Source organism: Arachis hypogaea, chromosome 18 (assembly GCF_003086295.3).
Source record: "Arachis hypogaea cultivar Tifrunner chromosome 18, arahy.Tifrunner.gnm2.J5K5, whole genome shotgun sequence".
NCBI classification, from domain to species: domain Eukaryota; kingdom Viridiplantae; phylum Streptophyta; class Magnoliopsida; order Fabales; family Fabaceae; genus Arachis; species Arachis hypogaea.
In genome coordinates, this window is record NC_092053.1 from 87,187,079 (window position 1) to 87,211,430 (window position 24,352).

Consider the following 24,352-nt stretch of genomic DNA (forward strand, 5'->3'; position numbering starts at 1 on the left):
GGGTTGAAATACAGGTTTTGACTCTTCCTCCAATAAAATTTTATGTATACAAATGGCAGGGCTGATGCCTTTGATATCCTCAATTGTCCAACCTAAAACTGTCTTGTGAGCTTTTAACACTTCAATCAACTTTGTTTCTTCTTCCAAGTTCAAGGAGGAGTTTATGATCACTGGCAGGGCCTCTGCTTCTCCAAGAAACACGTATTGGAGGTGAGGGAGAAGAGGCTTCAACTCTTGTTTTGACTTCTCTTTTTCCTTGTCTTCAACAGAAATCTCTACCACTTCCTCTCCTTGTTCCTCCTGGTTGTCATCTTCCAGTAACTCCTCCTCCACTTCTTCTTCCTATTGCTCATGACAATTAGCTTCTAACATTTCTTCTACCAGACCTTCTATCATATCCACCTTCATGTAGTTCTCTTGCTCAGGGGGGTGTTGCATTAATTTGAAAACATTGATGACCATTTGCTCATTGTGCACCCTGAAGATCATTTCTCCCTTTTCTACATCGATGATAGCTCTTGCTGTAGCTAGAAATGGTCTTCCAAATATAATTGAGTTGTTTCCTTCCTCTTCTGTGTCCAGGATCACAAAGTCTGCAGGGAAGATAAACTCTCTAACCTTCACTAATAGATTTTCCACAACTCCATTGGGTGTCTTGATTGATCCATCGGCCATCACCAATGACATCCTGGTAGGTTTGATTTCTTCTATGGCAAGCTTTCTCATCATCGAGAGGGGCATCAAGTTGATACTAGCACCTAGATCGCAGAGAGCTTTCTCTAATGTCATCTTGCCTATGGTGCATGAAACCACAAAGCTCCCTGGATCTTTGAGCTTTGGTGGGATACCTCTTTGGAGTACAGCACTGCATTCTTCAGTGAGCATAATGGTTTCCTTCTCATGCCAGCTTCTCTTTTTGTTGATAAGCTCTTTCAAGAACTTTGCATATAGAGGCATCTGCTCTAATGCTTCAGCAAGTGGGATATTAATCTCCAGCTTCTTGAAGATTTCAAGGAACTTGGGGAAGTGTTGATCCTTGATCTCCTTGTTGAACCTTTGAGGATATGGCAGAGGAGGTGTGTGAGCCTTCACAACCTTCTTCTGGTCTTGTGATGATTCCTCCATGACTTGTTTCCCTTTCCTTGAGGCTTGGAGCTGCTCATCTTTCTCTTTAAGTTTCTCTTGATCTTGCTTGCTTGCTGTCATCTCTTCCTTGTTGTTAGCCTCATTTTTCTCAGATGGCTTCTTGTCATTCTCCATAAGTTTCTTGTTGGCTTCTTTGTTATTTATCAAGGTTCTTCCACTCCTCAGTTAGATGGCTTTGCATTCTTCTTTAGGATTTGGAATGGTATCACTTGGGAGTGAGCTTGTTGGCCTTTCAATCACTGCTTTCTTGGACAGTTGTCTAATCTGCCTCTCTAGATTTCTCATTGAAGCTTCATGATTCTTGCTTGTTATCTCCTGATGTTTCATCATCTTTTCCATTAGTATCTCCAGGTTTTAGATTCTTTGAGTATCTTGTGCTATTTGTGGCTGGTTGTGGGGTGTTGAAGGTGAATGATAGGTGTTTTGGTTAGTGGCTGGGTTATTGGGTGGATAATAGCTAGAATTAGGGTAGTTGTTTTGGAGTTTTCTGTATGAATTGTGGTTAGTGTTTTGCTAGTTATGGTTGTTTGTATTTCTTGAGTTATTCTGGTTTGAATTCTTCTGCCAAGGCTGCTAATTTTGAGTGTGGTTATCTTCCCATCTTAGATTTGGATGGTTTTTCTAAGAGGGATTGTATGTGTCTCCATGGAATTCATTCTGGCTGGATCCTTGGTTGTGAATGTAGTTCACTTGTTCTTGCTGATGATCTTCACAATTTTCCTTATTTTGCCCTCACCCAATTGCTGGTTGATTGGTGACATTCACTGATGCAACTTGTAAGCTATCAATCCTCTTAGCCATCTTCTCAAATTGTTGTTGGATTTGCTACTGCATCACCTTGTGTTGAGCTAGAATGGTATCCACACCTTCCAACTCCAGTACTCCCTTTCTTTGAGCTGGTTGGTGTTGCCTTTGATGAGCAAAGAAGTATTGATTATTTGCCACCATATCTATGAGGTTTTGGGCTTCCTCTGCTATTTTTATTAATTGCAATAAGCCTCCTGCTGAATGATCTAGTGCTTCCTGAGCTTTCAGAGTCAATCCTTCATAGAAATTCTGTAGTATGTCCCATTCATTGAACATTTCAGGGGAACATTTTCTAATCAGGGCCTTGTATCTCTCCCATGCCTCATAGAGGGATTCTACATCCATCTGTGTGAAGGTTTGCACCTCTGTCTTCAATATGATAATCCTTTGAGGTGGGTAGAACTTGGCTAGGAACTTATTCACTAGATCCTCCCAGCTAGTGATGCTTCCTTGTGGGAAGGCTTCAAGCCATTGAGCAGTGATAAACCCCATTTTTAGGGTTTATCATGTGTAGATTTTAAGGGTTTTATCAATGATCTTCCACACTTGTCCATATAAAACTGCATGATTTTGTGTTCCCTTCCCAACTTTGCCTTATAGATGAAAATATGCTTCTTTTACATCAAAATTGATATATTGTAATCCTCCTCTATTACCATTCGATGCCTTGATCCGTTTGTTAAGTGGTTTCAGAAGTTATAGGGCAAAAATGGCTAAGAGGAGTGAAGGAAGCATGCTTGAATGAAAGGAGCATGGAATAAATTAAAGTTTTGAAGTTCGGACATGGGCGCGCACGCGCACCTTGCCCGTACACGTGGATGCGTACTCCCAGAGCCGGCACAGTGGAGCCGAACGAGAAGTCGGCGCGCTTATATGGCTGGGCTATATTTTCTATGATGCGCGCGCGCACTGCACGCTTGCGCGTAGGTTGCGAAAAACTCCATGTACGCGTACGCGCCGATGTGCGCACGTGATTTTATTAAAGGAAAACATGACCAGTGATTTTAGGGATTCCCATGCCCAGTTTTGGAGCAGAATTTTAGAGGGAAAAGCTTAAGAAGACCAAGGATTAGGGGGGGTAGGACAATTAGTCATAATTCTAGATTTTTTGGGGTAGTTAGTTACATTTTGTTTTTAGAGAGAGAAACTCCAACTTCTCTCTAGGTTTTCACTTTCTCCATTACAATTCTTCTTTGATTTCTAGGTGAGATCCATTGCTAATTCACTTTTGTTTTGATACAAGTTGTAGATCTACTCTTCTTCTATTCTCAATTGAAGCTCTTTTGATTCAATCTCTTAGATCAAGATTTGTGACTTTGTTACATGAGTTTTGATTAATGAATTGTGGAATTTTATTCAATTTCTTGATTGTTGATGATTGTTTAGATTAGATAGCTTTAATTCATTTTTATTCTCTCAATTACATCATGTCTTTTATGATTGCTTACCAATTGTTTGTGATAATGACAACCCTAGCTATGGAGTAGATTTCTCTCACTTGGCTTAGGGGTTGAGTTATTGGAGACACTTGAATAGTGAATATCAATTGTTGACTAGGAATTGAGAATGCTAATTGACTTGGAGTGCACTAAAGCTAGACTCCCCTAGGGTGAGACTAGGACTTGTGACTCATGTTAGTTACTCTCACTTGACTTTCCTCCATTATTAGGGGGTTAACTAAGTGAAGCAATAATCAACTCTTATTACAATTGAAGGGAACTATAATGATGGAACTTCCAATGCTTACCCCTAGCCAAGGCTTTTATCTCAATTGATTGTTGTTTACCTTTGATAGCTTGAATTCTCATACCAACTCTCAAAACCACAAAAGACTTCCTAATCAATGATATACATTCTAAGGCAATTCCTAGGGAGAACGACCCGGGATCAATACTCTCGATCATAGATTTTAGAATTGTTTGAGGCGATATTTGCGTGTTGGTTAGACTATATTCACGATTGGATTCATTGTTAATTTCTAACCGGCATATGAATATTTCAGTTCATCAAAATGGCGCCGTTGCCGGGGAGTTGCTTATGTGTGCCATTCTATTGGTTAGTGTGAATATGTTAATTTGTGGATACTTGCATCTCTCTCTTAATTGTTTGTTTGCTTGATTGATAGTTAGGATTAGTCTTTGCTTAGATACCAATTGTTGTCATGAGCTTCTTATCTCCTTCATTGTATGACGCGTTGATGAGCGGATATTTTATACGCTTTTTGGGGTTAATTTCATGTAGTTTTTAGTATGTTTTAGTTAGTTTTTAGTATATTTTCATTAGTTTCTAGGCAAAACTCATATTTCTGGACTTTACTATGAGTTTGTGTGTTTTTCTCTAATTTCAGGTATTTTTTAGCTGAAATTGAGGGAGTTGAGCAAAAATCTAATTCAGGCTGAAAAAGGACTGCTGATGCTGTTGGATTCTGACCTCTCTGCACTCGGAATGCTTTTCTAGAGCTACAAGAGTCCAATCGGCACGCTCTCAATTGCGTTGGAAAGTAAACATCCAGGGCTTTCCAGCAATATATAATAGTCCATACTTTGCTCAAGGATAGACGACGTACACTTGCGTTCAACGCCAGTTCCATGTTGTAGTCTGGCGTTAAACGCCAGAAACAAGTTACAAGTTGGAGTTAAACGCCCAAAACAGGTTACAACCTGGCGTTTAACTCCAGAAATAGCCTAGGCATGTGTAAAGCTTAAGTCTCAGTCCCAGCACACACCAAGTAGGCCCCAGAAGTGGATTTCTGCACTATCTATCTTAGTTTACTCATTTTCTGTAAACCTAGGTTACTAGTTTAGTATTTAAACAACTTTTAGAGATTTATTTTGGATCTCATGACATTTTAGATCTGAACTTTGTACTCTTTGATGACATGAGTCTCTAAACTCCATTGTTGGGGGTAAGGAGCTCTGCTGTGTCTTGATGAATTAATACAATTACTTCTGTTTTCCATTCAAACACGCTTGTTTCTATCTAAGATATTTATTTGCACTTCAATATGATGAATGAGATGATCTGTGACACTCATCACCATTCTCAACCTATGAACGCGTGCTGACAACCGCCTTCGTTCTACATTAGATTGAATAAGTATCTCTTGGGTTCCTTAATCAGAATCTTCGTGGTATAAGCTAGAATCCATTGGCAGCATTCTTGAGAATCCGGAAAGTCTAAACCTTGTCTGTGGTATTCTGAGTAGGATTCAAGGATTGAATGACTGTGACGAGCTTCAAACTCACAAAGGTTGGGCGTAGTGACAGACGCAAAAGGACCAATGGATCCTATTCCAGCATGAGTGAGAACCGACAGATGATTAGCCAGGCGGTGATAGCGCACCTGGACCATTTTCACTGAGAGGATGGATGGTAGCCATCGACAACGGTGATCCACCAACATACAGCTTGCCATAGGAGGAACCTTACGTGCGTGAAGAAGAAGACAGGGGGAAAGCAGAGATTCAGAAGACAAAGCATCTCCAAAACTCCAACATATTCTCCATTACTGCAGAACAAGTATTTATTTCATGCTCTTTTATTTCTCACAATTCAAACTGATAAAAATTATTGATATCCTGACTAAGAGTTACAAGATAACCATAGATTGCTTCAAGCCAACAATCTCTGTGGGATTCGACCCTTACTCACGTAAGGTATTACTTGGACGACCCAGTGCACTTGCTGGTTAGTTGTACGAGTTGTGAAAAGTGTGATTCACAATTCATGCTCCAAGTTTTTGGCGCTGTTGCCGGGGATTGTTCGAGTTTGAACAACTGACGGTTCATCTTGTTGCTTAGATTATGAAAATTTTGTCTTTTGGGTCAGAGTCTTTTATTATTGTTCTTGTTAAAATTTTAGAATCCTTATTTCCTTTTTCTTAATTATTTTCAAAAATTTTTAAAAATTAATAACTTCATGATTTAGTCTTCTGTCTGAGTTTAGTTTCATGTTTTAAGTTTGGTGTCAACTGCATGTTTTTATTTCTCTTTAAATTTTTGAATTGCATGTTCTTTGTTCTTCCTTAATCTTCAAGTTGTTCTTGTTTATTTTCCTTGTTTGATCTTTGGTTTTTCTTGTTCTGTGTCGTTTCTTGTTTTTCTTGTGCTTTTTCAAAATATCAGTATTAAAAAAAAATCTTTATTTATTAAATATCTTATTAAAACACGTTAGATTTATAGCTCAATTAGTTAGAGCGTTGTGCTTATGTTCTTGGTAATTGGCTATCTTCTTTTTAAAAACTTTCTCAAAAATAATTTTTATTTAAGTAAATCTTGTACCAAACTTTAAGTTTGGTGTTTTCTTGTTGATTTTTCTTTAGTTTTCGAAAATTTTATTTTGGTTTTCTAAAAATTTTAAGTTTGGTGTTCTATCTTCATGTTCTTGTTGTTCTTGTGAGTCTTCAAAGTGTTCTTGAGTCTTCCTTGTGTTTTGATCTTAAAATTTTTAAGTTTGGTGTTCCTTGGTGTTTTTCCTCCAAAATTTTCGAAAATTAGGAGCAGTAGATCTAAAAATTTTAAGTCTTCTGCCATTTTATTGTTTTTTTCTTTCCTTATTAAATTCAAAAATATCTTTTCTCTCTATTTTAAAGTGAATTTTCGAAAATTACTTTTAAAATTCAGATTTTTATTTCAAAATTTAAAATCTTTTTCAAAAATCATATCTAAAATTTTTCAAATCTTCTTAATTAAGTAATTATTTTAGTCTTAAATTTTTTGTTCTTAATTTTCGAATTCTATATTTAATTTTAAACTATTTTATTCTCTTTTCTTTTATTATTTATTTATTCGTTCCCTTTTTACAAAAAAAAGAAAAAAATAAAAATATATTCTATTTGCTATTCATATTAATTCCCTTTTCTCCATCATGGATCTAAGTGGAATTGAACAGTCCAGAAGGACTCTGGGGTCATATGCCAACCCCACTACTCCTTCATATGGGATTAGTATCTGTATACCCTCCATTGGAGTCAGTAGCTTTGAGTTGAATCCTCAGCTCATTATCATGGTGCAGCAAAGTTGCCAGTATTCCGGTCTTCCTCAGGAAGAACCTACAGAGATTCTGGCACAGTTTTTACAGATTACTGACACAGTACATGATAAGGAAGTAGATCAGGATGTCTACAGATTATTACTGTTTCCATTTGCTGTAAAAGACCAAGCTAAGAGGTGGTTAAATAACCAACCTAAGGCTAGCATAAGGACATGGAAACAACTATCAGAAAAATTCTTGAATCAATACTTCCCTCCAAAACGTATGACACAGCTAAGGCTGGACATCCAAGGCTTTAAACAAGGAGATAATGAATCTCTTTATGATGCCTGAGAGAGATACAGAGAGATGCTAAGAAAATGCCCCTCTGAAATATTTTCAGAATGGGTGCAGTTATACATCTTCTATTATGGGCTTACAGAGAAAGCTCAAATTTCTCTAGATCACTCAGCTGGTGAATCTATACACATGAGAAAGACAATTGAAGAGGCTCAAGAGCTTATTGATACAGTTGCCAGAAATCAGCATCTGTACCTAAATACTGAATCTTCCATGAAAGAAGAGGCTAAAACAGTAACTGCTGAACTCAGTCCTGCAGAACAAATTACTGAATTCAATCAGCAATTAGACTTTCTAACAAAATAGCTGGCCAAATTCAAGGAGATACTACAAGACACAAGAATGGCTAATATAAATATGGAGGTACAGTTGAAGCAAACAGAACAACAGTTATCAAAACAAATAACAGAAGAGTGCCAAGCAGTTCAATTAAGAAGTGGGAAAACATTAAATACCCCACTTCAAGGCAGCAGAAAGCCAAGAAAAGAACAAACTGCTATCCAAAATCCCTCTGAGGACAGTAAGAGCCCAGAGAGGAATAACTCTGGCATTCAAACGCCAGAAACAGGCAAGGATTTGGCGTCAAACGCCCAATGGAAGCTCAGTTCTGGCGTTCAAACGCCAGGAACAAGTAAGGAGTTGGCGTCCAATGCCACTCCAGCTTCTAACCCTGGCATTCAAATGCCAGTGAGGGATCAAACACACAAGTGCTGATAACAACCCCTCTAAAAAGGCTTCTCCAACCACCTCTGTAGGAAATAAACCTGCAGCAACTAAGGTTGAGGAATATTAAGCCAAGATACCTTATCCTCAAAAACACTGCCAAGAGGAGCAGGATAAGCAATTTGCTCGCTTTGCAGATTATCTCAGGATTCTTGAAATAAAGATTCCATTTGCAGAGGCACTTGAGCAAATACCTTCTTATGCCAAGTTCATGAAGGAAATCTTGAGTCATAAGAAGGATTGGAGAGAAACTAAAAGAGTTCTCCTCACTGAAGAATGCAGTGCAGTCATTCTGAAAAGCTTTCCAGAAAAGCTTAAAGATCCCGGGAGCTTTCTGATACCATGCATATTAGAGGGTAATTGCACCAAGACAGCTTTACGTGATCTTGGGGCAAGCATCAACTTAATACCTGCATCCACTATCAGAAAGCTTGGTTTAACTGAAGAAGTTAAACCAACCTAGATATATCTCCAACTTGCTGATGGCTCCATTAAATATCCATCAGGCATGATTGAGGACATGATTGTCAGGGTTGGGCCATTTGCCTTTCCCACTGACTTTGTAGTACTGGAAATGGAGGAGCACAAGAGTGTTACTCTCATTCTAGGAAGACCTTTCCTAGCAACTGGACGAACTCTCATTGATGTCCAAAAGGGGGAAGTAACCCTGAGAGTCAATGAGGATGAGTTTAAGTTGAATGCTGTTAAAGCCATACAGCATCCAGACACACCAAAAGACTGCATGAAAGTTGATCTCATTGACACTTTGGTAGAGGAGGTCAACATGGCTGAGAGTCTCAAATCAGAGCTGGAAGACATCTTTAAAGATGTTCAGCCTGATTTGGAGGGTTCAGAGGAATTGAAAGAGCCTCAGAGACTTCCTCAGGAAGAGGAGAAACCTCCTAAACCCGAGCTCAAGCCATTACCACCATCCCTTAAATATGCATTTCGGGGAGAAGGTGACACTTTTCCAGTGATCATAAGCTCTGCTTTAAATCCACTGGAAGAGGAAGCACTAATTCAAGTGCTAAGAACACACAAGACAGCTCTTGGGTGGTCCATAAGTGACCTTAAGGGTATAAGCCCAGCTAGATGCATGCACAAAATCCTATTGGAGGATGATGCTAAGCCAGTGGTTTAACCACAGAGGCGGCTGAATCCAGCCATGAAGGAAGTGGTGCAGAAAGAGGTCACCAAATTACTGGAGGCTGGGATTATTTATCCTATTTATGATAGCCCCTGGGTGAGCCCTGTTCAAGTTGTTCCCAAAAAGGGAGGCATGACAGTGGTTCATAATGAAAAAAATGAACTGGTTCCAACAAGAACAGTTACAGGATGGCGCATGTGTATTGACTACAGAAGGCTCAACACAGCCACCAGAAAGGATTATTTTCCTTTACCATTCATAGACCAGATGCTAGAGAGACTAGCAGGTCATGAATATTACTTCTTTTTGGATGGCTATTCAGGTTACAACCAAATTGCAGTAGATCCTTAGGACCAAGAGAAAACAGCATTCACATGTCCTTCTGGAGTATTTACTTACAGAAGAATGCCTTTTGGTCTGTGTAATGCACCTGCAACCTTTCAGAGGTGCATGCTCTCTATCTTCTCTGATATGGTAGAGAAATTTCTGGAAGTCTTCATGGATGACTTTTCAGTATTTGGAGACTCATTCTGCTTCTGCCTTGACCATTTAGCACTTGTTCTGAAAAGATGCCAAGAGACCAACCTAGTTTTAAACTGGGAAAAATGTCACTTTATGGTGATTGAAGGAATTGTCCTTGGGCATAAAATTTCAAACAAGGGGATAGAAGTGGATCAAGCTAAAGTGGAAGTAATTGAAAAATTACCACCACCTGCTAATGTTAAGGCAATCAGAAGCTTTCTGGGGCATGCAGGATTCTACAGGAGGTTTATAAGGGATTTTTCAAAAATTGCAAAACCACTGAGCAATCTGCTAGTTGCTGACACGCCATTTGTGTTTGACACAGTGTCTGCAAGCGTTTGAGACTCTGAAAGCTAAGCTGGTCACAGCACCAGTTATTTCTGCACCAGACTAGACTTTACCATTTGAATTAATGTGTGATGCCAGTGACCACGCCATTGGTGCAGTACTGGGGCAGAGGCATGACAAGCTTCTGCATGTCATTTATTATGCTAGCCGTGTTTTAAATGATACCCAGAAAAATTACACAACCACAAAAAAAGAATTGCTTGCAGTGGTTTATGCCATTGACAAGTTTAGATCATACTTAGTAGGATCAAAAGTGATTGTGTACACTGACCATGCTACTCTTAAATATCTACTCACAAAGTAGGATTCAAAACCCAGGCTCATAAGATGGGTGTTGCTTCTGCAAGAGTTTGATATAGAAATAAGAGACATAAAAGGGACAGAGAACCAAGTGGCTGATCATCTGTCCTGGATAGAACCAGTAGAAGGGGAGTTTCCCCCATCTATTGAGATCTCTGAGACCTTTTTGGATGAGAATTTGTTTGCCGTTCAGGAAACACCATGGTTTGCAGATATTGCAAACTATAAAGCTGCAAGGTTCATACCCAAGGAGTACAGCAGGCAACAAAAGAAAAAATTAATTACTGATGCAAAGTACTACTTGTGGGATGAACCCTATCTCTTTAAGAGATGTGCAGACGGAATAATCCGTAGGTGTGTACCTAGAGAAGAAGCACAGAGGATCTTATGGCATTGCCATGGATCACAATATGGAGGCCATTTCGGAGGTGAGCGAACAGCCACCAAGGTCCTCCAATGTGGCTTCTACTGGCCTACACTCTATAGGGATTCCTGAGAGTTTGTACATAATTGTGACAGTTGCCAAAGAGCTGGTAATCTGCCTCATGGTTACGCCATGCCTCAACAGGGAATCTTGGAGATTGAGTTGTTTGATGTATGGGGAATTGACTTCATGGGACCTTTCCCACCATCATACTCAAACACTTATATTCTGGTGGCAGTCGACTATGTATCAAAATGGGTAGAGGCCGTTGCCACACCCACCAATGATACTAAAACAGTGCTAAAGTTCCTCCAGAAATATATCTTCAGCAGGTTTGGTGTCCCTAGAGTACTAATCAGTGATAGGGGCACTCACTTCTGCAACAAACAGCTTTTCTCTGCCATGGTCCGGTATGGGATTCACCACAAGGTGGCGACTCCATATCATCCACAGACAAATGGGCAAGCTGAAGTTTCTAACAGATAACTAAAAAGAATCCTGGAAAGGACTGTAAGTACCCGTAGAAAGGATTGGGCAAGAAGCTTGGATGATGCTCTGTGGGCTTACAGAACAGCATTCAAGACTCCTATAGGGACCTCTCCATACGAACTTGTGTATGGTAAGGCCTGTCATCTCCCCATGGAATTGGAACATAAGGCCTACTGGGCAACCAGATTCCTAAAATTTAATGCTAAATTAGCTAGAGAAAAAAGATTGCTCCAGCTGAATGAGCTAGAGGAAATCAGACTCACTGCTTTCGAATATGCCAAGCTTTATAAAGAGTAATAAAAAAGGTGGCATGACAGAAAGCTGTCATCTAGAGTCTTTGAACCAGGACAAAAGGTTCTGTTGTTTAACTCTAGGCTCAGGCTATTCCCCGAGAAACTGAAATCCCGGTGGAAGGGACCATATGTGATTACAAGTGTATCACCATATGGTTATGGGGAGTTTGAAGACATTGATTCTAATAAGAAGTTCATTGTTAATGGACAGAGAATCAAGCACTATCTTGAAGGCAATGTTGAGCAAGAGTGCTCAAGGCTGAGGCTAGATTAAAAGCTCAGCAAAGGTCCAGCTAAAGACAATAAAGAAGCGCTTGCTGGGAGGCAACCCAGCCATTAGCAAAATTTTTTCTGTTATTTTATTTTATTTTATTTTATTCCTCATTTTATTTATATGAGCTTAATATTAACAAGGTAAAGAATCAATTGGATAAGTCCACAGGGTTACAGAAGAATTCAGAGCACAAAACAGGGAAAAGGAGCTTACTGGCAAGAAAACGCCAGTAAGAAACACAACTGGGCGTTAAACGCCCAAAAGAAGCATCTACTGGCGTTTAACACCAGTAAAGATAGCCATCTGGGCGTTAAACGCCAGAAAGAAGCAACTTCTGGGCATTTAACGCCAGATTTACAGCATCCTGGGTGTTCAGAAAAACGTCCAGTGACAAAGGGGTTTCTGGCGTTTAACGCCAGCTAGAAGCAACAGTTGGGCGTTAAACGCCCAAACCAAGCAGCAACTTGGTGTTAAACGCCCAAAACATGCAGCAGTTGGGCGTTTAACGCCAGGATTGTGGGGAGTAGGCAATTTTGTTTTCAATTCAAATTTTTTCCCATTTTTATGTTTCAATTCATGATTTCTCTCACAAACATGTTAAAAATCCTAATTTTTCAAATCCTTTTTCAAAAGATATCAAATGTATCATAATTCATAAACCCTTTTTCTTAATTCCCTTCAAATTATTTTCAAATCCTTTTCAAAATACATCTATCTCTTTTCCTTCTCAAATCTTTTCAACTCATCAATATCTTTTTCAAATCTTCACATCATCTTTTTCAAAATTTAGATTTATCTTTTTCAAATATCTTTCATATCTTGTCAACTTTAAATCACATCCTCTACTATCATACTTATCTTTTCTAAATCACTTTTTCTATCATATTTTTTTCAAATAATTTTCGAAACCCACCTCCCTTCACTTTAAATATTGGTTCGGCCTCTCCCCCTCTCCTCCACAAGTTGCGCTTGGCTCTCCTTCTTTCCCTCTCCTTTGCATTCTTTTGCTTGAGGACAAGCAAACCTCTAAGTTTGGTGTGTTTATCCGTGATCACTAAACAAATACCCACTAAGATCATGGCTCCTAAGGGAAAACAAACTGACTCAAGAGGCAAGAAAGAGAATATTCCAAAACCACTTTGGAATCAAGGGAAGTTCATAACCAAAGAACATTCAGACCATTTTTAAAAAATAATGAGTCTAAGGTCAGTGATCCCGGAAGTTAAATTCGATCTGGAAGAAGATGAATATCCGGAGATCCAAGAGCAAATTCAAAACAGGAGCTGGAAAGTCCTAGCTAATCCTGAAACAAAGGTGGGAAGAAACATGGTTCAGGAATTCTATGCTAATCTATGGCAGACGGACAGGCAGAGGATAGCTGGAACCGCATTCTATGACTATAGAACTTTGGTCAGAGGCAAGGTTGTTCACATCTACCCTGATAAAATAAGGGAGATCTTCAAGCTACCTCAACTGCAAGATGACCCAGACTCCTTTAATAGGAAAATGATGAGATCAAACCTAGGCTTGGATAAAATTCTAGAGGATATATGCCTCCCTGGAGCCAAGTGGACAACCAACACAAAGGATGCTCCGAACCAACTCAAGAGAGGAGATCTCAAACCAGTCGCCAGAGGCTGGCTGGACTTCATTGGGCGCTCTATTCTGCCCACTAGCAACCACTCTGAAGTCATCATCAAAAGAGTAGTGATGATTCATTGCATTATGCTGGAAAAAGAAATGGAAGTTCATCAGCTGATTGCTTGTGAGCTTTACAAAATTGCAAACAAGAACTCCAAGGATGCCAAATTGGCCTATCCAAGCTTAGTTTCTCTATTATGTAAAGATGTTGGGATAAAGATGGGAGTAGATAAGTATATCTCAGTTGAGCAACCAATCACCAAAAAGTCTATGGAAGGACAACAAGTGCAGGATGACTCCATCAAGAGAAAAGCAGAAGAGTTCCTCCCGGAAATCCCTCAAATTGAATACTGGGAGCGTCTAGAAGCATCTGTCACCAAGTTGCAAGAAGCTGTGGATCAACTGAAGGAAGAACAGCAAAATCAAAACATAATGCTCTGCAAATTGCTTAGAGAACAAGAAGAGCAAGGGCGTGAACTAAAGGAATTAAAGCGTCAGAAACAATCTCTTGAAGGGCCAAGCACTCCACAGACTAAAGAGGCATTCACCTCCCAAATTCAAGGTTGTTGAGTTCTAATCTTAGCCTTAACTCTGTGATAATTGTTCGTATTTGAGTTTTACCTTAGAAGTTATATATGAGTAGTAGTAATTAGTATCTATATTCTGATTTTATCTCCAATTAAGCTATAATTTATTTTTCTCATCATCATTAAGCATGAATAAAATAGCAGATTTTCTTTAGAATAAGGAGGCAATATTTTTCGAGTTTTTAATAAGAAAAATTCTAATTATTTACATGTGGTGGCAATGCTTTTTGTCTTCTGAATGAATGCTTGAACAGTGCATATGTCTTTTGAATTTGATGTTTATGAATGTTAAATATGTTGGCTCCTGAAAGAATGATGAAAAAGGAGAAATGTTATCTGATAATCTGAAAAATCATAAAAATGATTCTTGAAGCAAGAAAAAGAAGTGAATACAAAAGCTTGCAAAAAAAATGGTGAAAATAAAAGAAAAAGAAAAAGAAAAAGAAAAAGCAAGCAGAAAAAGCCAATAGCCCTTAAAACCAAAAGGCAAGGGTAATAAAAAGGATCCAAGGCTTTGAGCATCAGTGGATAGGAGGGCCTAAAGGAATCAAATCCTGGCCTAAGCGACTAAACCAAGCTGTCCCTAACCATGTGCTTGTGGCGTGAAGGTGTCAAGTGAAAACTTGAGACTGAGCGGTTAAAGTCAAGGTCCAAAGCAAAAAGAAGAGTGTGCTTAAGAACTCTGGACACCTCTAATTGGAGACTTTAGCAAAGCTGAGTCACAATCTGAAAAAGGTTCACCCAATTATATGTCTGTGGCATTTATGTATCCGGTGGTAATACTGGAAAACAAAGTGCTTAGGGCCACGACCAAGATTCATAAAGTAGCTGTGTTCAAGAATCAACATACTGAACTAGGAGAATCAATAACACTATCTGAATTCTAAGTTCCTATAGATGCCAATCATTCTGAGCTTCAATGGATAAAGTGAGATGCCAAAACTGTTCGAAAGCAAAAAGCTACTAGTCCCGCTCATCTAATTAGAATCTGAGCTTCACTCAAAAACTCTGAGATATTATTGCTTCTTGACTTATTTGTATTCTATTTTATTTATCTAGTTGCTTGGGGACAAGCAATAGTTTAAGTTTGGTGTTGTGATGAGCGGATATTTTATACACTTTTTAGGGTTAATTTCATGTAGTTTTTAGTATGTTTTAGTTAGTTTTTAGTATATTTTCATTAGTTTCTAGGCAAAATTCATATTTCTAGACTTTACTATGAGTTTGTGTGTTTTTCTGTAATTTCAGGTATTTTCTGGCTGAAATTGAGGAAGCTGAGCAAAAATCTGATTCAGGCTGAAAAAGGACTGCTGATGACGTTGGATTCCAATTGGCGTGCTGCCAATTGCGTTGGAAAGTGGACATCCAGAGCTTTCCAGCAATATATAATAGTCCATACTTTGCTGAAGGATAGATGAAGTAAACTGGCGTTCAACGCCAGTTCCATGTTGCAGTCTGGCGTTAAACGCCAGAAACAAGTTACAAGTTGGAGTTAAATGCCCAAAATAGGTTACAACCTGGCGTTTAACTCCATAAACAGCCTAGGCACGTGTAAAGCTTAAGTCTCAGCCCTAGCACACACTAATTGGGCCCCATAAGTGGATTTCTGCACTATCTATCTTAGTTTACTCATTTTCTGTAAACCTAGGTTACTAGTTTAGTATTTAAATAACTTTTAGAGATTTATTTTGGATCTCATGACATTTTAGATCTGAACTTTGTACGCTTTGACGGCATGAGTCTCTAAACTCCATTGTTGGCGGTGAGGAGCTCTGCTGTGTCTCGATGAATTAATACAATTACTTCTGTTTTCCGTTCAAACACGCTTGTTTCTATCTAAAATATTTATTTGCACTTCAATATGATGAATGGGATGATCCGTGACACTCATCCCCATTCTCAACCTATGAACGTGTGCCTGACAACTACCTTCGTTCTACATTAGATTGAATAAGTATCTCTTGGGTTCCTTAATCAGAATCTTCGTGGTATAAGCTAGAATCCATTGGCAGCATTCTTGAGAATCCAGAAAGTCTAAACCTTGTCTGTGGTATTCTGAGTAGGATTCAAGGATTGAATAACTGTAACGAGCTTCAAACTCACAAAGGTTGGGCGTAGTGACAGACGCAAAAGGACCAATGGATCCTATTCCAGCATGAGTGAGAACCGATAGATGATTAGCCGGGCGGTGACAGCGCACCTGGACCATTTTCACTGAGAGGATAGATGGTAGCCATTGACAACGGTGATCCACCAACATACAGCTTGCCATAGGAGGAACCTTGCATGCATGAAGAAGAAGACAGGGGGAAAGTAGAGATTCAAAAGACAAAGCATCTCCAAAACTCCAACATATTCTCCATTACTGCAGAACAAGTATTTGTTTGATGCTCTTTTATTTCTCGCAATTCAAACTGATAAAAATAATTGATATCCTGACTAAGAGTTACAGGATAAAAATAGATTGCTTCAAGCCAACAATCTCCGTGGGATTCGACCCTTACTCACGTAAGGTATTACTTGGACGACCTAGTGCACTTGCTGGTTAGTTGTACGAGTTGTGAAAAGTGTGATTCATAATTCGTGCACCATGCGTTCACTACCAAATCTGAGCTTAGCCCCATTTGTTTCGAAAATTGAAAGAACTTTGCTTCATATTAGGCAAGCTCGGAGGCGGTTGGTCTTTGAGGAAGGTGAAAAGGTTCTTACCAATTCACCAACCATAACATTGTCATCCAACGAAGGCACTAATTACTCTTTCGTTGATACTACTAATAGTTCTTCTTTTGATCTAGGTGTTGACGATATGGCCGCTCCAAGGAGAGTTACTCTCAAGGAAGCTGGTGCACCGGATTTTGTTCTCCAACCTCTCCATGTAATTCATCCCAACTTGAATGCAAACTTTGAACTCAAGACCGCTCTCGTCAATCTTCTACCAAAGTTCCATGGACTTCTTGCATAAGATCCAATTAGACACCTCAAGGACTATCATGGTGTGTGCTCAACCACTAGGTGGGAAGGATCCGATGAAGTGGCCATATGGTTGTTTGCCTTCCCTTTCTCTCTTGAGGGAAGGGCCAAGGAGTGGTTTTTTACCTTACATAGTGATGTTGTCTCCGATTGGGACTTGCTTAGGAGAGAATTCCTTGATAAATTCATGACCGTAGAAATGATGGACAAGCAAAGGAAGGAAATCTCTTGTATTGTACAAGGTGAAATGGAAACTTTATATGAATATTGGGAGCGGTTCCGCAACTTCTTGACTCATGTCCCAACCACATAATTGGCACTCAAGTATTACTTAGCTATGTATGCCAAGGCATGAGGGAGTAAGATAAGAATTTATTGGATGCCTCAAGCAACGGTTCTTTGTCAAAGTATAGGACGGCGGAGGTGGCATGGCAACTCATTACCGACTTGGCCGAGTCCACTCAGCATGCTAGACGGAGAGTCAACCGCCCAAAGGCCGTGAATGAAGTCTCTTCTAGTGGTGAGACCGCTACCCTTACCAAGACCTTGTGTGAAATGACAAGCCTTCTAAAGCAACTCCAAGTGAATTAACAACAACCTCCATCTCAACAACAACCACCACCTCCTCAAAACCAACAATGTCAACAATTGGTCCCCAAAAAGTGTGTGGCATTTGCCAATGCTACTCCCACTACACGGATGAATGTCCAAGTCTCCAAGAAGATAACACTCTAGCGGCTACCCACAACTTTGATGATCGCTCCTACTATGAACGTGCTAATCAAGGATACCATTAATAAAGGAGCAATTACAACCAAGGGTACCCCCAACAAGTTGGCAACTATAACCAAGGGAATAATAACTCTAATCAAGGTTGGAGGGATAGTGCCAATCAAGGTTGGCAGGACAATTATCAACAAGGAGGTAGGGACAATGGAGGCAACCAAAGATGGAACAACAACACTCCACAAAACCGATATTCAGAAAACCCTCCAAACCAATAACCAAATCAAGGAAGGAACTATCAAACCTACTTACCACCTCATAGACAACTACCTCAACCCAACTAACTCCAACCACCACAAATCACATATCCTTCCACTTCTCCAAATTAAGATGACACACTCCGATCCATACTCCAAAGGCAAAAGGAGCTCTAAAATACACTCAACTTAAGTCTTAATGGTCTTACTTCCACCCTCCAAGCTCTCATTGCTCGTATGGACCACCTTCTACCTCTACTCCTCAAGCCTCAACCTCTAGTGCCATACCTTCTCAACCTCTACCCAACCCCAAGGGTGGCATCAACGCCATAACCTTGAGGTCCAGAACTCAATTGAAAGAAAGGAACTCAAAGGCACCTAGTCCAATGATGGTTGCTCATGAGGAAGATGGAGTTGAGATAGAAGAAATTGAAGAGGAGGAGGAAGCACATGTGATAGTTGAAGAGGAAGATCCTTAACCAAGGAGTGAAGTCCCTAGAAAGGAGCAAGTCTTAGAGGAAGTGGCTCAACCAATTCCATTTTCTACATTGTCAAGAAAGGCTAAGAAGCGTATAGAGCTTGACCCAAAAATGGTAGAGATGTTCAAGAAAGTGGAGGTAACTATCCCTCTCTTTGATGCTATACATCAAGTACCCAAATATGCGAAGTTTCTTAAGGACTTGTGTATGAACAAAGATAGAATTCATGAATTAGAAACTATTCCATTGGGGAGTTCTATTTCGGCTTTGATGGGAGCCATCCCGAAAAAGTGTGTTGATCCGGGTCCTTGTTTAGTTTCTTGTGTCATTGATGGAGTCCAATTCGTTGATTGTATGTGTGACCTCGATGCATGCGTTAGCATTATGCCTCCTTCCGTTTATCATGTATTGAAGCTTCCGCCATTGAAGCGGTCGGCAGCTAGGTTTGTCTTGGTGGAGAAGAGCATAATAATTGTGACGGGTATTACGGAAGATGTGTTGGTCAACATAAAGGGTTTGATATTCCTAATTGATTTCCATATCATTGAGATGCCACCAAGTGAATCCGAAAGGACATCATCTATCATACTTGGGAGGCCATTTTTGAGGACCTCTGGATTCAAGTTGGATGCCCATTCAGGAACCTACTCATTTGAGATAGATGGGAGAGTTGTAAGTTTTAGCCTAGAAAAAGCAATGAGGCACCCACTAGAGAACCACTCCATATTTCGGTGTGACTTGATTGACAACATTGTGGCCGAAGTGCATTATGAAAAGCTAAATGAGAAACATATGGTTGAAGAAAATAGTGAAGACCCAAGTGAGGAAGTTCAAGTGACAAACCAAGAGCAAAAGCTGGAATTGAAGCCACTACCGCCCCACCTAAAGCACTCATACCTTGATGAAGCCCACAAGTTTCCAGTGATTATAGCAAGAGAACTAAATCCTCAACAAGAAGAGAAGCTGTTATGTGTTTTGAGAAAGAACAAAAGGGCAATAGGGTGGAGCTTGGCGGATCTAGTGGGGATAATTCCCCAAGTGTGTGAGCACCGGATCTTTTTAGAGGAAGAAGCTAGACCCGTAAGACAACCTCAAAGACGATTGAATCCTACCATTTTGGAGGTTGTCAAGAAGGGGGTAACATGGTTACTTGAGGCGGACATCATCTACCCCATTTTGGATAGTGAATGGGTGAATCCCGTTCAAGTTGTGCCAAAGAAGTCCGGAGTAACCACAATCAAGAATGAAAGCGGGGAGCTCATAGCAACACGGGTGCAAAACTCTTGGCGAGTATGCATAGACTACCAAAGGTTAAACTTGGCCACTAGAAAAGACCATTTTCCACTTCCGTTTATCGATCAAATGCTCGATCGATTATCTGGTAAATCCCATTATTACTTTCTAGATGGATATTTGGGGTACTTCCAAATATACATTGCTCTAGAGGACCAAGAAAAAACAACATTTCCTTGCCCTTTTGGAATTTATGCCTACAAGCGTATGCCATTCGGCTTATGCAACGTACCAGCAACTTTCCAAAAGTGCATGATGAGCATATTTGCGGATTTTCTAGAGCAATGCATGGAGGTATTCATGGATGACTTCACGGTATATGGTGATTCTTTTGATCATTGCTTGGACAACCTTGAAAAAGTTTTGGAAAGATGTACTAAAACTAACCTTGTCTTGAATTTTGAGAAGTGCCATTTCATGGTTAAACAAGGCATTGTTTTAGGATATATTGTTTCCAAAGATGGTATTTCTGTAGATCCGACAAAGATTAATGTTATATCTAGCTTGCCTTACCCCTCCTCCGAGAGGAAGTCCGTTCTTTCCTTAGACATGCAGGATTTTATCGAAGGTTTATAAAGGACTTTAGTAAGGTAGCATTGCCTCTCTCAAGATTGTTGCAAAAGGATATTGAGTTTGATCTAAGCAAGGAATGCATGGAGGCTTTTGACAAGCTCAAGGTAGCATTGACCCAAGCTCCCATCATGCGAGGGCCGGATTGGAGTCGGCCATTCGAAATAATGTGTGATACTTCAAACTTTGCCGTGGGAGCCGTGTTAGCACAACGCGAGGGTAAGATTCCATATGTCATAGCCTTTGCAACAAAAATACTAGATGGAGCCCAATCTAACTACACTACCACTGAAAAAGAACTTTTGGCCATCGTTTTTGCCTTGGACAAGTTCCGAGCATATCTACTCGGTTCAAAGGTGGTAGTGTACTCGGATCATGCGGTGTTGAAGTATTTGTTGGCTAAGAAGGAATCCAAACCGACATTGATTAGATGGGTTTTATTGTTGCAAGAGTTTGACATGGAAATTAAGGATAGGAGTGGTACGCAAAACCTAGTGGCGGACCAGTTAAGTCGCCTTGAACATACTAAAGGCGATATCACTCCTATTAATGATTCTTTTCCCTTTGAGGGCTTGCATGCAATCTCAAAAACCATTCCTTGGTATGCGCCAATCGCCAATTACATGGTATCTCGCTCCTTCCCTCCTAATCTCTCTAAACATCAATGGGATAAGCTAAAAAGTGAATCCAAATACTATGTATGGGATGACCCATACCTTTGGAGATGTGGGGCAGATCAAGTAATTCGGAGGTGCATTCCACAAACCAAAATCTACTCAATCTTGGAAGCTTGTCACTCCTCCGAAGGAGGGGGCCATTTTGGACCCCAAAGAACGGCAAGGAAAATTCTAGATTGTGGATTTTGGTGGCCAACTCTTTTCAAGGATTCTTCTCATTTTTGTAAATCTTATTCTCAATGCATTAGATTTGGCAATATCTCCAAGAAGGATGAAATTTCCCAACAAACCATGCTATTTTGTGAGATTTTTGATGTGTGGGGAATAGACTTCATAGGGCCATTCTCAAATTCTAATGGTTTTCTCTACATTCTACTTGTCATTGATTATGTGTCCAAATGGGTGGAAGCAATACCCACCCGGACGGACGATGCTAATGTGGTCCTTTCCTTTGTGAGAAATAACATCATTTGTAGATTTAGGTCGCCACGAGCAATCGTGAGCGACCAAGGTTCACATTTTTGTAATAAGAGAATGGAAGGACTAATGAAGAAATATGGCATCATGCATAAAGTAGCCACGGCCTACCACCGACAAACAAATGGCCAAGCTGAGGTTTCCAATCGGGAGATTAAGCGCATCTTGGAAAGAATTGTGAAACCCAATAGGAAAGATTGGAGTGCTAAGCTCACTGATGCATTATGGGCCAACCGAACGGCATACAAAACGCCAATTGGCATGAGCCCCTTTCAGTTGGTGTATGGCAAAGCTTGCCACCTACTGGTGGAGATAGAGTACAAGGCATATTGGACCGTCAAAGAATGCAATCCAAGTTTGGGTGGAGCTGGAGTTGAGAGGAAGCTACAATTAGCAGAGTTGGAATGTTTGAAACTTGAAGCTTATGAGAATTCCAAACTTTACAAGGAGAAAATGAAAGCCGTGTATGATAAGAACAAAAGAGGTAAAGAATTTAAAGTCGATGATCTAGTCCTCCTTTACAATTCTAGATTGAGATTGTTGCTCGGAAAACTAAGGTCAAAATGGGAACCCTATTGGGTTTACCATTTGCGCCATCCCTCAAGTCCGGATATCTTCAAGGTCAATGGGCACCGTCTCAAGTTGTATCATGGTGAGCAAATGAAGAGCAACAAGGAGATTGAGGTATTCCTTTTGGAAGATACACCTCTTGGTAAAGAGCAATGAGCTAGTGCAAGTCAAACTTAAGGACATTAAACAAAAGTGCTAGGTGGGAGACACCCCACCATGGTGAGATCTATCCTTTTTTACACTTTTATATATAACTCTTGAATTCTTCATTGTTTTGTGATTGATTAGCTATAGTCTTGGTTAGGTTTGATTATGAATATCTTAGATAACTTGTTCATGAAGATTAGCATTGTTTCTCAAAAGATGAATTGATTTTATGGTAGAAGAATACCCCATCTTTGGGTTTTACATTGAGTTTTGGGTGTTTTTGACCCCTTTGGCTTGTTTAACCACTGAATTCATGACAATTAGGCATTCTTCATGTCTCAAAAAAAAGGGGGGGGATGTGCGTACGCGCCCCTACGCATTCACAGCTCCTGGCCCATTTTCCAGAGAGTTGTGCAAATTCTGGGCCAATTTTAAGCCCCAGGAATAACACCCCTCGCGCGTGCGCACACCTGGCACGTATGAGCCCATGGCCATTTGCACAAAAGCGCGTGTACGCGCACTAGCCGCGTTCGCACAGATGATGCGAAATGCATTCCTGAGCCATTTTCCCGAGAGTTATGCCCAAGTTGGGCTAATATCATGCCAATGGCCTAACTCGACTCGCGCGTATGCACACCTGGCGCGCACGCGCACCTTAACCAAAATGCATGTCGACGCGCCAGCGCGCCGTGCGCGTCCGCGTCAATTGAAAAGTTTCATCTTCTAGTACTTTTTCCCGAGAGTTGAGCCAAAGTTGTGCCCAATTTGTGCTAGGCGCACAACTCAGATGCACGCGCAAGCGCACCTGGCGCTCACGCGCACACATGCTCTTCACCGTTTCGCGCGCACGCGCACTATGCGCGTCCGCGCCCTTGTTAATTTTTGCCCATGCGCACGCGCGCCGATTTTGCGAACTAAACTTAGCCGATAGACGGTGACGTTGTTCCCAACAGGAGATATCTTTACCCTCTGACGGACACCGAGGAACCAAACTTAGCCGTCCGCATGAGCATTCCCACCACCTCAACCGCACCACCAAAGTCATCCATGCAACGCATAGGAGACCTCCACAAGAAGCTCGATCGTTATGAGCGGCGCAACCAAAGCTGTTACACTTTTGTCAAGAAGCTTCTAAGTTGCTTAGCACCACCTATGGAAGAACCGAAAATCTCTACTTCCACCGGCACCAACAATGAAGATAGTGATAATGGATAGGATGATTGACACTCGGAAGCCGATCAACCACTGCGTCTCACTCAAGGCACGGAGGATCGTGCCAACTTCTAAGTGTGGGGAGGTCGGTCAGCTGATCGGTCTTCATAGGTAACACCCGAATAAATTTTGAATCTATTTTGTTAAGTAGGATAGATTGCATTTGACATCCATTGCATGTTAGTTATCTCCTAATAAGTCCACTTGGTTAGAGTAATGACTTCTTTCCTAGGAAGCTAGAACTTTAGGGCAAACTCACCAATTTTAAAGAATTTTTTTGATGCTATGCTTGTTTGAAGAATGTAATTCGGAACATGGATTTTGAGCCAAGAACAAGCAAGTGAGTTTTGAGCCTAATCGCATGGCTACATCTTTTAGCCACTTACTTCCCTTCTTGTGTGCGTTGTTCTCTCTCTATGATTGTGATCCTTAATTTGTTTGACTCTATATGTGCATTTTTATATGTATGAATGCATGTAGATGATTGAGGCCATCAATTCACTTAGCCACTTACCCAAATGACCTTACCTTGTAACAACCTTTGCAACCAATTTTGAGCCTACGCTTAACCCACTTATTCTTAATTTTAGCACATCACAAGCCAAAAGTGGAAAACCCATGAATGTCCCTATTTGAATCCTTGAATAGCTTAGGCTAGTGTGGGTGTGCCATTCAAGTGTGGGAAAATGGGGGGGGATACATACTCATGTGATCGATTAAAAGAAAGGAAAAAAGGGGGAAAGAAAAAGAAAAGAGACCCAAAGAAAAAAGGAAAAAGAAAAGAAAAAAAAAGAAAAAAATATATAAAAAGAAGAAAAAGAGAAGCAATAAAAGGGGACAAAATGCCCCAAAGTAAGACCTAGAGACAAATCAATGCATGTGTGTAATGATCAAAAGCAAATGCATGAGTATGTGAAAGAGTGAGGAATGGGTAGTTAGATTA

General features: G+C 40.3%; 1 protein-coding gene across 1 annotated transcript; it reads left to right on the forward strand.

The window, feature by feature from the left end:
• The first annotated feature begins 18,574 nt into the window (after window positions 1-18,574).
• On the forward strand, window positions 18,575-23,412 carry LOC140181393 (uncharacterized). Its single transcript, XM_072224947.1, has 4 exons — window positions 18,575-19,600; window positions 20,380-20,690; window positions 21,480-22,124; window positions 23,151-23,412. The coding sequence occupies exons 1-4, from the start codon at window positions 18,575-18,577 to the stop codon at window positions 23,410-23,412; spliced, it is 2,244 nt and encodes a 747-aa protein (XP_072081048.1).
• The last annotated feature ends 940 nt before the right edge of the window (window positions 23,413-24,352 follow it).